This window comes from Triturus cristatus, chromosome 7 (assembly GCF_964204655.1).
Source record: "Triturus cristatus chromosome 7, aTriCri1.1, whole genome shotgun sequence".
Taxonomy (NCBI): domain Eukaryota; kingdom Metazoa; phylum Chordata; class Amphibia; order Caudata; family Salamandridae; genus Triturus; species Triturus cristatus.
Genome location: NC_140590.1, coordinates 1,256,371,814 through 1,256,390,171, shown reverse-complemented (window position 1 = coordinate 1,256,390,171; position 18,358 = coordinate 1,256,371,814). Strand labels below are relative to the sequence as shown.

Genomic DNA, 18,358 nt, shown 5'->3' with positions numbered 1-18,358 from the left:
TGCGCAGCGTTGGGAAAAAAACAGTGCTGCAGAACATCACCAAAAGGCATTGGCAAAGCCAATAGCCCACAAAAAGGCCAAACTCATGCTTGCTTAACTCTCTTTTATTATTAATATTATTATTATTTATAAAATGCCCCAGGTTAGCCCTGTAAAAATAGGAAAGAACGTGGACACCGTATTAGAAATTAAAAAATGTTTTTACATTATAGCATCCCTTAAAACAAGTAGCAATTCGGTTCTAAGAGTAAAATGTAGACTGCTGTGGATCTCAGCACTGGAGCACTGCCTGCACACAAATAGCTGTCAAGTTTTCGGTTTACCTATGTGGGACATTTTTTTGTTTTTAGTACACGTATGTGTGACATCTCAGTATCTTTTGAGTGGGACTTTGAGGGATTCTCTATAGTCAGGAGAACAAAGCAGTTATGATCATGTGATAAATATGAGAGATTACCCTTTTGCATTGCTGTTGTCGCACTACTGCCTTAAAACTGCTGGCACACCAGGTAGTTCACCTGTGCTTTTACCTAACACAGCATGGGGCACCTAGGAACTGAGGCACCTAAGTGCACTTCCCACTGTGCATTGCTGGCCCACATGCGGTGGAGATTGAACCAGGATGAAATAACCACAGCAACAGTCAGTGAGTGGATGTATGCATCCCCCCACCATCACTCATGGACCTTCAATGGCCGTTTGTGAGCGACTTGGCCAAGCGGCCGTAGGTGAACAAGGGAATGAAGGGACCATGTTGTGTATGTGGCAGAGGGCAGGCCTAGGGTCTTCAATAACATAGGGTAACAGTGGAAAACCCTACTTTCTGGGCAGGAAGTGCTACAACTGGGGTCATTATCCTCATCTTAGTATCAGTGTGTTGAAGGAAGTTCCACCTATGGACTTCAGCTTTAGTATTCGCACAAGGAATTAGAGGATCCTATATTACCACTTATGTCTGAACCAGGCCTTATGACAACTGGACTACCAGGAAGCTTGATGTGCAGACCTGGAAACTTCACGACAGCCTCCCTCCATCCTCCTCCCTCTCCCTTTGGTATCTTCTTCCTCACCACCTCAGCACCTATCACCCCTTAGGGGTGATCAGTTCACGCTTTATAAATACCAGGTTATTATTATGCATACTGACCCCCAGTTAACCCTAGGTTACATAGCCAAGCAGGGAAGGCAGCACCGAAGTATGAGCGAGAACAGCTGGTGCAGCGCTGTGCTGCGTGTAGCTATCTCTAGGGTCAGACTATCCTGGCAGTATTGCTGCCTCAATGTGGGATCAGGCAATAGCCCTGTGGCAGGATGGAAGAAGTGTCTTTTAAACGAGGTGCACCCAGGTAGGGCATAGGAGGGACAAGGAGCGCTTGAAACAATATAGTGATTAACCCAGCACTACATCCTACTCATTGGAGGGAAGCACTTGTTCTTCTCTCCCCTTCATCCTGTCTTTTCCCCATGTTATGCACTCTCATACTTACCAGCTTTTCCTTCTCTCTGTCGCCTCTCTTGCATTCCTTCCAACCGAGCCATCATGCCACATAACTCCTATCAGCATGATTTCATTCAGCGCCACACAGTTCCACGCAACACCATTCCATTCCACACTATACCATTCTACACCACACATAATTCAACTCAACAACACATATACACAACACATACATCCAATTCACGCCACAGAATACCACATAATCCTATCAAATTCAACAACACACCACGTAGTTAAACTCCACCATACCACTACACAACACAAATACCATTCCACATAATTCCACTCCGTAACACAGAATCCCAGGCAAGGTTTTAAAAACAAAAACATAAACAAAAATAATGTCATGAGCAATGCCAATAGCTCTAACTTTAACAATGCCGAGACCATTGGAAACGTTATATAATTGATTTGGGATGCGTTTTTTTTTCTGTGTAACTGCACTCTGTTTGCTATTGAAAGGACATTCTGTTGGTCAGGTGACTGTTTAAGATCTTTATTTGTGGCTTTCAGTTAACAAGAACGTCTATTTACTGTTTAACATGCGATGCATAATTATCTGGACTGCATGCAACGTGTTGTGTTTTTTCGCCAGCCAAGTCTCTTGACATGTACCTGGTCAAGGCTGTCTCGTGTTTTTAACTGTCCGACTTGTAACAAAACCTCATGGGGAACGTGTGCACCCCATCTGACAGGTGGTAACTATCTCCAGCATTGGTGCCCATTTTCCTCCGGTATTTGTGCCACACGAAAGTAGCTGTAAATGCGCCTTTTCTGTTTATGCCAATGGTGATCTGATGACGAAAGAGCAGTCTGTGATTGATAGACTCCATCTTGGGGTTATTTTTACAGGTAGCTCACATTAATACAATGGATGGGCTGTCAGTAAAGTTGTTGCTTCAGTTGAATGAGTCACTTCTGTGCAAGTACTTCAAGGACGCCTGGGCTTTCTGTAGCCATAGATGAATTGTGCGTGGCTGCAGAGGTCTATAATGGGGGTGGCTTGTCCACAGGGGAAACAGGGGCTCCGTACAAAAGCCAGTGCAGAGTGACCGATCCAATCCGGCACCTCCACCCCCATCCTCCATGCCACAGAGGGAGGGCGGGCGGGCTGGAGGGGCCGGTGGGAGCATGGAGGATGGGGGTGGAGGTACCGGAGGGAGGCATGAGGGGTGAAAAATCGGAAGAAGAATGGCAAAGTAAATGAGTGTGGAAAGATTAGAGCGATACACACGTCGCACGGAGAATTCAGTGCTTGTGAGGCCTGCGTGTTCCACTTAGAGCGCCTCACTTCGGGGCAGACCCCCTCCCCCAACCAGGCGCAAGCTCAGATCTTGCATGAGCCGGAGGCCATGTCTGCGCCATCACTGAGTGCCAGGCTCTCCCGGCTCAGACACAGGGCCTCTCTGCTGCGCTACCTGGCCTCTCTGTAAGTGTGCGTCTCTGCTCTCCTCAGACCCTACCCCAGACATGCCAACCCTCCCGATTCAGGCGGGAGACTACCGATTTCAAGGCAAGTCTCCAGCCTCCCGATTCCTGCAAGCAAAATCCCGATTCCTCGAGGTTTCAGCTGACCGGGCTTGGTATTTTGTAACGTGCTAATTCTTCCAGCAATAGTCAGAGTGGCGATGCAGGGACTCTAGAAGGGGTGAAAAATCAACAAAGCCCCATTAACAAGCGAATGGTCTTTTAAAGACCTGTGAAGTACTTGGGGGCAGCTGTGTGTGTGCCTGGGCTGCCACACAGGTGGGGGAGGGGGAGGGTTGGTATATGCACTGCCAGCAACCTGCCAGGCCAGTGAGTGCAGAACACTTGCATAACCCTCTCTCTGCCTGCCATCGCGCTCCATGCTTCTGAAAGGTAAGAAAACAAGCATTTACAATGCAACGGTCTCGGCATTGTTAAAGTTACAGCTATTGGCATTGCTCGTGACAATGCCGTTTCTTTAAATGTTTTAAAAACAAAAAGATAAACAAAAATAATGTTATGAGCAATGCCAATAGCTCTAACTTTACCAATGCCGAGACCATTGCATTGTAAATGCTTGTTATAGTATGTTGGGGGTGGAAACTCTCTGCGTGCAGTACCGTGTTCCCTGATGTCTTTTTACGAAACAAACTGGTCTCCACTTTCCCGTCCTTAACACTGACTGTTACATCCAAAAAGTTTACAACGCTGGTGCTCACATCTGCTGTGAACTCCAGATTCAAGTCATTATCATTAATAGTCTTGACGAATTCAAATGCCTCATTTTCTGTGCCCTTCCAAATAACAAAGACATCATCTATATAACGCCACCATGATAAAATGTTGTTTGACCACTGTTTCACATGGCGGGCCATGAGGACATGCCTCTCCCACCAACCTACATGTAAACATGCATAGCTGGGAGAGAAGCATGCCCCCATCGCCACGCCTCTCAATTGCTGAAATGTCTCATTATTGAATTGAAACATATTATTGTTCAGACATATACGAATCATTTTCAACAGCATGTTATTGTGGTTGTAAAACTCAATGTCTCTTTCACCCAGAAAATGTTCCACAGCATTTAAACCATCTTCGTGGGCTATACTGGTGTATAGCGCTGTGATGTCCATAGTCATTAAAACAACATCAGATGGTAAGGTGAGGTTATTCAACTTATGTAGGAAATCCATCGTATCTCTTATATAGCTTGGCAGTCTAATCACCAACTCTTGGAGGAAAAAATCTATATACTTAGAGGTGTTCTCAAACATTCCATTGATTGCCGATACTATAGGGCGTCCTGGAATCGGCTTAACTCCCTTATGGACCTTGGGAATAAAGTAAATACTTGGAAGGACCGGAAATTCTTTATACAAAAATTTTAGTTCTTCCTTCGTAAGCAGCCCTTCTTTGTGCCAAGTATGCAGTTCATCTTTGTACTGCTTATGTGTACTAGCAATCAATGTTCTAGGTGTTCTAGGTATTCTCCGATATATATATATATATATATATATATATATATATATATATATACAAAAAGGTGCTTGTGTGTAAAGAAAGTGCGGATAATATAAATACTCAATATATGTATATTGAAGAATTTCTTATGGTATTAATACCATAACAAAAGGACTAGGATGTCAATAACATCATGCAGTTAATCTCCACAGAATAAGGACTGAGAGAGATAGTAGTAGATCCATGGATAATCTATGAACATAGTAATAGGTTGATTCCCACATAATGAATTATAAAAAGCATATTATAAAATCATTTCAGCCTAAAATTGTCAATAAATTAGCTAAAAATACTCCTAAAATATTCATAAAAAATCTACCATGATATAATGCAGTCTCAACAAAATTGCATTAAGAATACATTTTCAAGGTTAAATGGATACTGATCAAATGTCATTGTGACATGAATTATAATATGAAATATAATGTATGCATATGTAAGGGGTTTATATCATAAATATGTATGTAAATCCTCACAAACCTTTAAACCCCTAGGATGCTTAGTATCCATTTCCAGAATAAATCTGGTCTCAAGACGCCGAAGTTTTCTTTCCCTATTGCCTCCCCTCTTGGTGAAAGGCACTGAATCCAACACATAATATTTAAAATGTTTAAGATTGCTTTGATGCTGTTCCTTAAAGTGCCTGGCAACAGGATAACTAGGATCTTTATTGGTTATAGCTCGCATGTGTTGCAAGATTCTTTTGTGGACTGGTAACTTGGTACTGCCTATATAAGTTAGATTGCAACTACATGTGAGAGCGTAGACGGCAAAGTCTGTTTTGCAGGACAAATATTTCAATATGGTGTGTTTTTATATATATATATATATATATATATATATATATATATATATATATATATATATATATATATATATACTCACCGCCACCCCCGCAGGAGCTTTCTTCTGTTTAGTATTGTGTGCTTGAGACTGCAGATATGTCTCTTTGTTTTGAGAAATGCGTGTTAAGAGTAATGTCCTAATATAAAAAATGTGTTTTTTGTAACCATGATTAATCAAATTTTAATTGTAAAGCACATTTTAAACAAGTTTATTTTCACACACTGGGGAGGATTCCTTGGTAGATGCTTGCATCAAGGATGGGCCTGCAAAGGTGAACGCATCAGGTGTGCTGATGAAATACTTTGAGAGAAGCGTGGTTTCTATCAAAGTGGCGAGTGAGAATTTGCATCCCCTTGCATGATTTTCGGATGCTATTACAGCTCCCAGTGAGATCTCTCAACACGACAGTCCCAGCAGGTTGCGACCGTTTGCGTTGAGAGACCTGCCCCTCGAGTAGAAAATCTACTCGATCGGCAGAAAAAAGCATCACCCTCTGGCGCGTTGTGTGGTGCCATTCGTACTGATTTTACAGTGAGAAACAAGCTCCCAGTGCTATACAGTGCGAGCAGCGAGACATGGTGAATTCCACCCTCTTGCTTCGGAACTCTGCGGAATCTGAGTTTTTATGCAGCTCCGGGGAATTCTGTGGAGTGAAACTCCGCAAGTTTTAGCACACAAACCCACGTAAGTGTCGTGTAACTGCAAATATTACTTATCCTGAAAGGCTAAATAGCTGTAATACAGCGTAACTGTAGAAGTTATGGAGGAAATATTTTATTGGCTCCTTTAATTGTGCTGTAAACCCTCTAAACCAGTTCTATAGATGTATGTGTGCATAGGAAGAAAGTATTTTTTCTGATTTTTTTTTTTTATGCAGCTGTTTGTATCGGTAATATGGAATAAGTGTTGGCCCAAAGCGCTATGCCACGACAGCCATGCTTTTGAGGCCATTTTGTCCAGTTAGAAGAGCTGTGCTTTTTGGCTGAAAACAAGCATGGTTTCACTTGGCCATTTAGAGTAGTTTCACCTTTTTGGTCCGAGCAAAACAAAGTAGCTGTTTTGGAAAAAAGTGTCCCTTCAGTGATTGTCTAATGATAGTCTGCTAGCTTAGGGCAGGCAGTTAAAGGTGGTTTGATGCAACACAAATGCAGCTAGTCATGTTGTAGGCATTGTGAATGGCATACATTGTTTGTAAAAATGGTTAAATGGCACTTGGAGTGAATAAAATAGTTAGGGAACCCATCCCTTAATCTAGAAATCTTTACCTCTTCATAGTGATACTGCCAGAATCTGAGCTGGCTTTTGCCCTGTGCTATGGGTAGGCTCTATGGTTATGGAGTGTTTTTTAATCCCTTGTTGTCTTCTCAATTGTAGGTGCTGTGACAAACGCCTTTGGACACAGATCGACTTAAGCCGGCGAAAATCCATCACTCCCCCCATGCTGAGTGGCATTATTCGACGGCAGCCTGCCACACTTGACCTCAGTTGGACAAACATCTCCAAGAAACAGCTCATGTGGCTCATTAACCGGCTTCAGGGTACGTCTTTAGAACATGAGCATTAGGTCACTCACAGTATGGAAAAATGTTTGGCAGTGGGACATCCACCTGGAATTGATAATGGTCCTGAGGGTTGTGAATGACCTGTTTAGATGGCGTATGGTAATACAGTATACAGACAGGTTACCTGGATGTGAAATTAGTAGCTGTAATGTTTAGGGTTGTGTTAACTAGGAGAGGGGTGGGGTGAAAGGTCATCAGGAGGGTAGAACCACAAGCTATTCACTAGGGGGCGAAGGTGAAGTCCAGAAAGATTGAACTGCTGGTAGATTGCTGGGTGGCCATTCGAAAGAGGGATTTTCTGGGCAAGCCCCAAAACAATTACAGAAAGTAGAAAAACTATCCTTATTGCAGATCAGGAAGTGATTCTGCATAAATATGTCTGAGTTAATAATTATACGTCACCTTTAAAAACAATAGTGAGGGCAGGAGCTCTCTAGGTTGATGGATTGTGGAGATGCTCACTACCTCTAGAATGTGGAGCACCTGGAGGTCATGTTCTTGTACCACCATTTGGAAGAGCTGTGGTGAGTGCTCCCCTTATTTCTGCAATTGAGGCTGCAGTGGGCAAGCTTCCCCTGCAGGCTAAGGCATTTCTTAATTGCCTGAAATTATGAACGTGACCTGCATGCTGATATCATGCAATGTGAAACAAAGCGGCAGAGCCTTTCGCCACTAGTGGTTCAGTGTGTCGTGCTCCGGGGTGGAATCCAGCTCCCCAAAATCCCTCCCTCAGCTTTAGCAGACAACAGATCCCTTTGGAGAAGGGACGCTCTTTTCCAGTGGGACCTATTCTTCCAGAATTACTGGTCAGGGTAGGAGGTTGAACCCTGAACAAGAATTAGTCTGGTTATACCATCATAACCGTTTTCATAGGGAGAGCAGTTCGCTCCCAAAGCCACCTGAAAAGGGTTTTGCGCTCTCCTCTACCTGGGGCATTGACAGTTATTTGCCTCATTGGGACAGAAAACACCAGACTCCAGGAATTTTGTTTTTATAAGGATTGAGTATGGGGGCTGGCTCCTGCCCACGCTTCTAACACCTGGGAGTACAGCCAACGTTGCTACCAGTTTCCACAAGCACTTTGGGGTGTTTGCACCCAATCTGTCATCCCCAATGGCACAGAAAACATTTGGGGGGTGTGTTTGCGCAATAGTGTTGGAGTTTGGCTTTTCGTGGCATCTTGTTGTATTTCCCCACCCCAAGGCACAGACTAATCTTTCGGCAGATTGTCGATTTTATCCTCCATTTGTTTTCCCACTAAGCACCAGTAGACCGCAGGGTCTATATGCTCCATGCCCCCCTCTGGCACAGAGTAGACTCCTCCTCAACCGCCTCTGTCTAAACAGCCTTTCCTCTTCACCAGGTATTATGGAAATGGGTGGGACGCAACCGTTCCCTGGCCCATGATTCAGTGTCCCTGAATTCTCATGATCCTGATAGATTTTCCACTCCACCAGGGTTTCTCATCACTTAATCACCTCCCTGATCTCCTGGTGGGGAAGAAAGCCCAGTACACCAGGAAATGTGAATGGTGATGCAGACCTTTTCTGGCACATGCCTGACTCCCCAAAACTCACTGGCAGTTTTTCCCTACAGTAGGGGGGACAGATTGGTGTATTGCGCTGTCATCCACACAGTGTGCCCCAGAGGAATGCGATAAGCAAGGGAGATGGTATCTAGAAACCGCAGGGAGACTTGTCCAGCTTCCCATCTTTTTCTGTTTTATTTGCTTGACCTGAAATAATCCTTGAGATGTAGATGGTGGATAGGGCCGGAGTGAGGCAGCTCCTCACTCAATTTGCGTTTTTTGTTGCTTAGCCAAAAATAGTTTTTGGTGTCTGGGATTATCTCCCAAAGTTGGACTCCCCAATCAGTTTCTTTAGTCACTTGACAAACAAGCATTTGCAATGCAATAGGTCGCGCATTTATGCAAGTTTATTTATTTTATTTATTTATTTTTTGACATTTGTAGAGCGCTAACAAATACCCGTGGGCGTCTCGGCGCTAGACTAAGCATCTGACTCTCCTAAGCAAGAAGGATCAAGGGGGTTCACTGATTAAAGAGCCATGTTTTCAGGCTCTTACGGAACTGAGTTAAAGATGTGCTGGATCTGATTTGCTGAGGCAGCGTGTTCCAGATCTTGGGTGCTGCTACTATAAAGCGGCGATCACCCCATGAGACAGTTTTAGAACGAGGGACCACCAGCCTATTGAGGGTCATGGATGGTCATGTTTGAGCTATTGACATTGTAAATGACAATGCCTTTTATCTGTTTTCGATTTTAAAACTTAAATAAAATAGATTGTCATCTAGAATACTAATAGCTTAAACTCTCGCAAATCCAAGACTTCTTGCTTTGCAAATGCTCCCTCCAATGCGCCTAAGAGTAACATGGAATTACTCCAATAACTCCAGAGTAATTGAAATTATGTCCAGGTATAGTCACTATGTGGGCATCATCAAGGTCACAGGTGTCTGCGAATCTGTGCATATAGCACTATGAATAGATAAATATAGGTGTTATCATTAACAGAGCTCCATGTGCGTTTTGGATATTACCAGGAGTAAATTATGAGACAGTCTGTGCATTACCGTCCGGTAATAACGCAGTGGGTAAAAAATGATGGTCACAATAGTGGCAAGTAGCCACCCCTGCTCTAAACACTGTTCCAACTCCCCTCCCCCCCCCCCTTACTAATAGCACCTTAATGGCACTTTAGTGTACTTGAGTTGTATCATCAAAAGTTTTAAAGAGAAACCCAGCAGTCACTGAAGGCAGCTCAGTCTCTGGAGGCCAATGCGATGAAAAAATAAACAATTCACGGAATTTTAAGAAAGCGGATCAGTCAGCCTTGATCCCAACAGCTTCAGTCTCACTCCAGGAGAGAACTCCTATTAACTACAGGCAAAGAGCAGGGGAGCGCTCTGGCCAGAACCACCTGAACTCTGAATTTAGGGGGCACCTTTAGAAGGGACAGGGCACAACGTGTGCAGCTACAGTGGATACAAGTGAGAGGACCGGACTCCCGATACAGGCTGCACCGGCCTCGGAGTGGGTGAAAGCAGAAGTAAAGAACTTGTGACAGTTCAGAAGGGTGAGGAGAAACTCCCGATGAAAGGAGGAGCCAGCCCTGCAGCGGATAAAAGCGAGAGAAAAGAACTTCCCATTCAGCACAACCCCCCCAAAGAGCTGCAAAGACACCTCTTGCACCCAGGTGCAAGACTGGACTGACTCCTGGGTACCATTAAACACCCCCGCCGGTGACATGTTAAAATCGCCTCACCGCATGAGACTAGGTAAGGAAGCCGGTCAGTGAGTCACAAGCACTTCACCTACACCTGCTCCAGCAAAAACCACTATTACCAACAAGCAAACAGCTACTGTTCGAACTGTGGAAAAGACCAGGATCTTAGTCCAAGCCAATCCAAAGCCTAAACCCGTCATCGAACAGCTCTCTGCAGAGAACTGCCACCCATCCTAGTAGCTGCTTCGTGCGGTGTAATCTGTGAGGAGCTACACTTCTAACCATGGGGAAGAGACCGGGCAGGAGGGTACGCAGCCGCCCTCAGGGAGCCCTGACAGGAGGAAAAATGACCCCCACACCCAAATAATGCCCAGTGCCCCCCAGGGTAAATGGGTGAAATTTGCATCGCTGCTGGCAGCTGTTGGAACCCTGCAATCACGGAAGGGAGCTCAGCCTTAGATTTACTTTTACCCACGGGTAAATAAGTGAACCTTTAACAGCTGCCGGAATCCTGTAATCCCCGAAGGGAGCTTCGTCTCGGATTTCCTCTTATCCACGGGTAACTAAGGTGAAACGTCCACAGCTGCTGGTAGCTCCTACAACCCTGCAATCGCCGAAGGGAGTTTAGTCTCTGGTTTCCTTTTACCTACAGGTAACTGGGTGATACTTCCACAGCTGCTGTAGCTGCTGGAACCCAGAATTCGCTGATGGAAGCTCAGTCTCAAGTTATCTTTTACCCACGGGTAACTGGGTGAAATTTCCATCGCTGCTAGTAGCCGCTGAACCCAGAAGTCAGTGGAAGCATTTCAATCTAGGGTTTCCAGTTACGATAAAAGAGTCGGGGTTACGACACAACGCAATGCACGGCAAGCTGGACAGAGCGTGTCAGAGCAAAGATTCACTTGATTACACGAGGCGGGCACTTCCGCCCCCTGAAGTCAAACAAATCCTGTCGGAAGTATTAGTCAGTCGCAGCACATACTGGAAATAATACAGCCTCTAAAAATATAAGAGGTATTGCATGCAAATACTTGTTTTGGACTTGTGCCCAGCCCACCAACACACACTAATCTGCATATGCAAGTCTACTGAGCGCATGTCCCTGACCAGTCGACTCGAGCCCTCAATACCGAGAGAGCGTTATCCACTTAAGAACCCACCGTCTGCACACGTGCAGGCTGAGGAGACTAACAGACACAGCACCATTCGACAGTAATCAATTTTCCGTTCAGCCTGTATTCGCTTTCATTTTGCCTGTTGATAAAGCGCTGAAGAAAATAAATAAATACGGCAGCCTATTTGTCTCGTGAAAATTCATTTCCCTCCGCGCAGGCTCGAGTGGCGGCGTCTGATTTAATGTTCTGCGAGGAGTGAAGTGCTGCCTCTGCATTTCACACCCCCTCCGGCCCGGAGGGGTGACTCTGCGGCCCCCTCAGGAATCTTTCTTCTAAATAGACAGTCTGATAGAATCTGTGGGCTCGCTGGGTCAGGAGAATGCTTGATGGAAACCGGTTTAATGGCTTCCGAGCACACGGGACAGCTAATAAGTAAATAAAGACGCACAGACATATGAGAGGTGGGAGGGGGCTCCCGCGAGTGGCACACGCGCAAGAGCGAGCACCAGGCCATATGTTTTGAATAATCGCGCCCTTGTCTGGGCACGATAATTCAAAACATATGGCTCCCGTGCGGGTAACCGCAAGCAATAGGCCATGCTTGTGCGTGTGTGGCCTATTGCTTGCGGTTACCCGCGTGTGGTGAGCGTTCCGGACCGTTTATGTATTTGCCGGGGGGGGGCATAATAGAGGAGTTTCATTGGTGAGGGAAGGGAGCACGAAATGGTGTACATAAAGGAAGGTGGTTTCCGTTTCAGCTTATAGCAGTGGGGGTAGTAGGCATAGACAGAAGTAGGTTTAAAGAAGGGGTGAGAATGAAAATGGTGAGTAGGAGGATCTGAAGCAGCAGTGCGATTGTAGCAAAAGGTACACTTTGTGTAGGGTTCAGAAGTCTGGAGAATATACTAGAGGGAGGTGTTGCTTGAAGAGTAGAGTCTTCAACTCTTTACAGAAGTGGAGAAAAGATGGGGCCAGCCGATATGAAATGTGATTGAGATCCTTAACTTAGGTGTGTTTCGGGAGAATGCTCGTTGCCCCATCTTTCCCTTCTTGCTGTTTCTGATTTCCAGTCTGGTGATGTTACTGCTGTGCATCATGCATGTTGATGCTTGCTGACTTCTAAATGGTGTAGCAGGTCTCTATTTATAATATAGGCTGGCAGTGGAAGCCACTGTAGAGTGCAACATTGTAGTGTAGTTTGAAAAGGTCTTTCAGGAGGCTGGTCCGTTTAGTACACTTCAGTCAACTGGGTCTCTTGGACCCCGTCCACGATAGCATAGGATTAGATTCGAGATTAGACTGAACCATGGCAGATGTCTTCGGACCCACAGATCAATGTCCATGTTTCTTCTATCTAACTAGTATATTTATTTCCCATTCCTTCATGAGGGTGTCTATTCTACACTCTTCCTGGTGAACATGTAAGTTGATTTGATGGGTGTTGAACAGAAGGACTTGTTCAAGTAATTAGCTATCTACTTCAAACAGTCTCAGCCACCTTCTACGGTGATGGCAGTTGTTCATTAGTGGGTTAAAGGTCAATGTCATGTTTTTTTTTTACTGATTTGCTTGAAGTTGTTTTTTGCTAGTTTAGTAGTTTTAGCACTGCTTGCAACATTTAATGACAGTCCTAACCTTAAAAAAACGACTGCAGTTGAATTTAGGTGATTGACTCTTAAGATTCTCGACTCCTACTTGGGTTTCACCTTTATTACCCTCTTCACTGTTGCCCATTTGGAGCACTGCATGTGCTCCAGGTCCCACCGTTCCTCTACCTTTTTACTTCCTGACCTGTGTGTTAGGTCTAGGGTGCGATTTACTTTTCATCTCATACAAGGCATGCCTGCAAGGTGGGTACCAGCGTTGTTATTAGTGGCTCATGTCTGTCTGTTATTGCCATATAAGGAACATCCCACCGTTTTCTCAGAGGTTTTGTGGTCCTCCACCATGCAGGAAAATTCAGATGTAGTAATTCAATACAAGAATAACTTTGAGGAGCTGTGTAGCTTGGACCTTATAAGAGAAGACCCTTGTTCTTACATGGTGAAAGGCCCTTCTTGTAGAAGACCTTTTGCGTTGTTTTTCTGACTACTGTCCTCTATCTTTCCTTTATCTCTGCAGGTTTGAAGGAACTTGTCCTGTCTGGTTGTTCCTGGGTTGCTGCCTCTGCCCTCTGCACCGCTAGCTTTCCCTGCATACGGCTGCTGGACCTTCGGTGGCTGGAAGATGTGAAAGATTCCCACCTCCGGGAGCTGCTTTCTCCCTCTTCCGACACCAAACCAGGTTAGTGGGGGCCTGATTTTTTTTTTTTTTTTTAACTTGTTTATTCTAACTTTTTGAAAACCATATAAATATAAATTTGAAAGGAATGTTATCTGAAACATGATCATAAAAGAACTTTGTGGGAAATTTGCTCTTTATTTAGTATTGGGGTATCTTTCATAGATTCAAATGCTTTAATCATTCCCCGTCGCCGAGATGGGAGTTCCACGGTAAAATACAAAAGTAGTGCCATAAGTAATAAATAGGCCAAAAGAGGCCAAAGGCTATATCTTAGTAGCCTATCTACGTCCTTATAGGAAAAGGACCAAAAGTCAGCTCCAACCAATCCGCTATCGGCACAGTCTAGAACACTCCCAACAGAAGCAGTTCTCCTCACATTTTCACCACACGTCGCGTGGGAGGGAGTCTCCCTGACTGCTACTCAGTTTTCTTCTCTTCAAGCAAACATGTCGGATAAGAAGGGCCTCTTCCGCTCTTGCAGGACCTGTGGGAAGAAGAGGGTCCATGTTGATGATCTTCATGAAGATTGTCTTTATTGCTTCTACCCCAAACAGGCTATAGATTTTAAAATTCTGCCGTACCTTTCCCAGTATGACTTTAAGGGACAGAGAGGCAAGATTACTTTTGTGGCTGAAGTCTAAAGAGCGTCCTTCTTCTTGGGCTGAGGAAGAGGACCGAGCTTCCACATCTAGCATGACGGATAGGTCTCAAGATGGCTCCTCAGGTGAGGGAAGAAAACATCTGAAAACTTCCCAGGAAAAATCTCTTCACAAAGAGAAGAGTTCTAAACACTCCTCTGAACCAGCATCAGCTCAGTCTTCTACCCCACTCACAGAGCGTCCAAGATCATCCTCTTCAAAAACTGTGTAAAAAGCTCAAAAAATCTGTGTCGACGAAGACTTTTACCACCTCGTCGATGGTATGTGTTATTTTGCCACCTATCTCGTTGCCGAAAATTTCTATTTCGACGAGACCATCGTCGAAACCGGTCGACGACGCACCGTCGACGAAGCTATCGTCGACTAAGATTCCAGCTGCACCGTCGGCGGGAGAGGCGACGATGATGACACCGTCAATGACGACACCGTCGATGGGAGAGGCATCGACAACAACACAGTCGACTGCACCATCAATGAACGTGCCTGTGATTCTACCACCGTCGACGAGAGACATTCCTACCATTAATATTTCTGCACCGTTGACGCCCCAGTCGACGAGAGTCTATCAGATAAAGACAATTCAAAGGCCTTTTCAGGACTTTAGTAAAATTTCACCGCTACCACCTTCCCACCTGTTAGAAGGTTTCATGGAGGACGAGAATTATGATGAGGAAGAAGACCCATACAGAGTGGCTCATAGTCCATCGGAACTTAACGTTAAATGTCAAGACACTGAGAGGATGATTACCAAGAGGAGCATTACTACCATGGGCAATATATGGCTCCAAGGCATACATACCAGTTTTTTCACAGGCAGGAGTCTCGTCAGAGGGAAAAGTCTCATCTTCCTCCTGCGCTTATACAAGACCTACACGCTATATTGGCGGATTATCGTCCGAGATTTCCTCCGCAGCAGATTCCGATAGAGAACCCGAACCCGACTCCCAAAGTAGAGGTTCCTGTTCCAGTACCAGAGCCTGCTCGACCTAGTACACCAGCTCCTGCACAAGATCCACCTGCCACAGGACTTCAAGACACTTCCTCCTTGGATGAGGAGGTTGAGGAAGTCGAATTGCCTAAGAAGGCAAATCCTCCAGATCCATGGGACGATTATATCATCGAGACACCATCGCTGCCTCCGAATTTGCCCTCTGATTCTCCTCCCGAGGACAAAGGAGGATTTCATAATTTAATGCAGAGAGCAGCTACAAGGTTTCAGGTCCCTATTACGGTCAAACAGACAGACTGTTTATTACATGACTTCAAGGAGGATACTAGGAAGGTCATTCTCTCTATTCCCATCATTGATTGCATCTGGCAGGAGGGCGTGAAAATCAGGAAGTCGCCGGCATCCCTAACTGCGGTGCTGCCTCGAATAGAGAAGAAATACCACGCTCCAGAGAACAGTCCATCTTGCCTCATAGGTCATCCGAGGCAAGATTCTGTAATATCTCAGGCTGCCCACCGGCGCTCTAAAAGCCCTGCAACACCAATTACCACCCCTTCAGACGAGAAAGGACGTCGTATGGATCTTTTGGGGAAAAAATTATCTTCTATGGCTCAAGCTTCAATTAGAGCTGCTAATGCCTTGGCAATCATTGGCCGTTATGACCACCAAATGTGATCAGATATGGCGGGATTCATAGATCTTATTCCAGAGGATCAAAGAGAGGAGGCACGGAAGATCTTGTTAGAAGGTGAGTGAGCTGCCTCCGAAACAATTGACTGCGCACTGGACATCGCCAACACAAGCTTTCGGCAGTTAGCTGGGGTAGCTGTTCTTCGGCGCCAAGGTTGGCTTAAAGCGACTACCTTTAGACCAGAAGTTCAGATGAAGATATTGGACATGGCCTATGATGGCGATTCACTGTTCGGGAAACATATAGAGGACGCCCTTTTGGCAATCAAAAATGAAACAGACACCACTAAATCTTTTGGTGCTCTACAATATAGACGCATACCTTTCAGAGGAGCCACAGGGCGAGGATTCTTTACATATCGAGGCAGCTATCAGTCGAATCAGCAGTATCGACAATACCAACCTCCGTACCGACAGTCGTTCAACCAATCCTCTTACCGTCCGTTATCGACGTCTGGTTTCTCTCGCTAGGGTGGCCTTAAGCGAACACAGCAACAAGGCCGTGACTCAGCCAGAAAACAATGAGCCTCTCAGGGTGCCAGTCAACCTTACCCCCGTACCCGTGGATGCGAACATTTCTGTTTATGCACAGCGGTGGCACGAGATCACTTCAGACCGCTGGGTGCTGGAGCTTGTCACCAAGGGTCATGCACTGGAGTTTCTCCAGATACCACCTACCACTATAGAACAGTAGAAGAAGTACCATCGTCCCTGATGGGTCCACAAGTGAAAACTTGGATATAGGACGTGGCATATTTTCAGGAGCAGTTTCCAACTACTGGGACCTCATGCCCACTGCATCCTGCCCCAAGGACATCCGGGCACCCTTTACTAATTGGCTTTGCCGTAGAGACAGCTCCATTGATGGAGACTGTCCCATCCATACAGCGGTCAGCCCCCTTTCTCCTACTTAACAGGGGTACTGGAATGCATGCACCTCACCGACACGGACCCACGATAGGTATATCGGCACTAGACCACACTACCGCCTTATCCCAATTATGTTGCTGTACACTGTTCGCGCATAAGCTTCGCTCACCATCATCCTTGGATACCCAATGTTGCCGAAATGTATATGTTGATTGTAATACTGAATTGTAATCTACATGTGTCCTGTTCTCTGACCTACCGGCCTATTATAGATGGCTTTTCTGATTGTCCTAACTATGTTATATTGACTGTCTCTTCCAATTTATAAATAAAGTTATTAAAAAAAAAAGATTTAAACAGTTTATAAAACAATGTATTGTATATTCTCTGAGAGTATTGTATTTGAACTTGGTCATTTTATTTTGCCCCGGAAGACATGCAGAACATGTTCCACATATGTGGAACCCGAGTGGTTTTCCAGGAATCCAGTTCTTTTGAATTTCTTGTTTATCGTTAACATAACTTGGGCTTAGTTTGTTTCTTAGGGTGCTTCCTCTACGATATACCACTATGGGTTTGCTCTTTGTAGTTCCATCTGGTATGTAATTGTAGTTAAGTAACTGCCAGTTCTTCCTTAGGATGTTATAAATAGGATTACTATGTGCACTGTATTGTGTGACAAACATGATTTCCTTTTCGTGCACCTTTTTATTTGCATTGATCGAGTTTTGGACAAGTTGATTTTCTATCTAGTCTTTTTGCCCTAGTCTCCGCATTGACTAAAACATCAATCGTCGTACCCCCTCTTTAAAGTTCTGTATTCTTTTTTTCACATTTGTGATAAAATTCAAATCTTGACTGCTCTTATGCCTTTACTAAAAGAAGAATATGAATAAAGAATTTTCTTCAAAATATACTCATTGGAGATTGTGAATTATATAAATAGTGTGTGGAATATCATAAGCTCTGTGTTGAACCATTATGAATAAGAAATAACATGGCTTATTGAATAAGGGTGCTGAACCATTACAATTGATATGTTTGAAACTTTTTTCCATTGGAAGTTGAAAGGGGTTGAACTTTCGATTCTGTGCACCTTTGTAAGTGTTTGATTACTTTTCCCACTGTAGGGGTAGGTGCGGTAGTATATTGCCTCAACCTCGTTTGCATATCTATTCTTTAATGTATGTGTACTTTAGCTAATAAGCAAGTGCCTGGTACTATAAGGTGAAATTCCAAAATTAAGTAAAGTGCTTAGAACTGTAGTGCATCCATTGAGTATGGCTGCCAAAGTATTATCCACATCTGTTTCATCAGGTTAGTAGTACTGGTGACGAGAGTCCGCAAAATGTTCTGGAGGCAAGAATAGGGTATTTCGGTCACCCCTTTTCATCCATTAGCCTCTTATTGTATCATTCACATTTTTTTGCACCTACTACAGCATGGGGCACTTATCCTACCTTGAATAAGTTTACTGTACATCCACATTCAAAGTAGTCTCCTTCAGTGCCAGGAGTGCCTACAACAGTGTGTGATTGAGACCAAGCTGAATTTTTTCTTTTAGACAATGTGTTTTTTTTTTTTTTTTTTTTTTTTTTTTAATTGACACGGGCCCAGCTAATTCCCTGACAAAGTTTTGCATGACTAACCAA

At 44.5% G+C, this 18,358-nt stretch overlaps 1 protein-coding gene across 7 annotated transcripts in view; it reads left to right on the top strand.

Moving 5' to 3' along the window:
• The window catches only part of FBXL19 (F-box and leucine rich repeat protein 19), a 232,401-nt gene that overhangs the window by 171,164 nt on the left and 42,879 nt on the right, over positions 1-18,358 (top strand). For all 7 annotated transcript variants that reach the window (XM_085618747.1, XM_085618744.1, XM_085618745.1 and 4 more), the window contains 2 exons: positions 6,707-6,870; positions 13,377-13,538. In XM_085618747.1, coding sequence (XP_085474873.1) covers positions 6,707-6,870; positions 13,377-13,538 — 326 coding nt within the window. The remainder of the gene's footprint in view (positions 1-6,706; positions 6,871-13,376; positions 13,539-18,358) is intronic.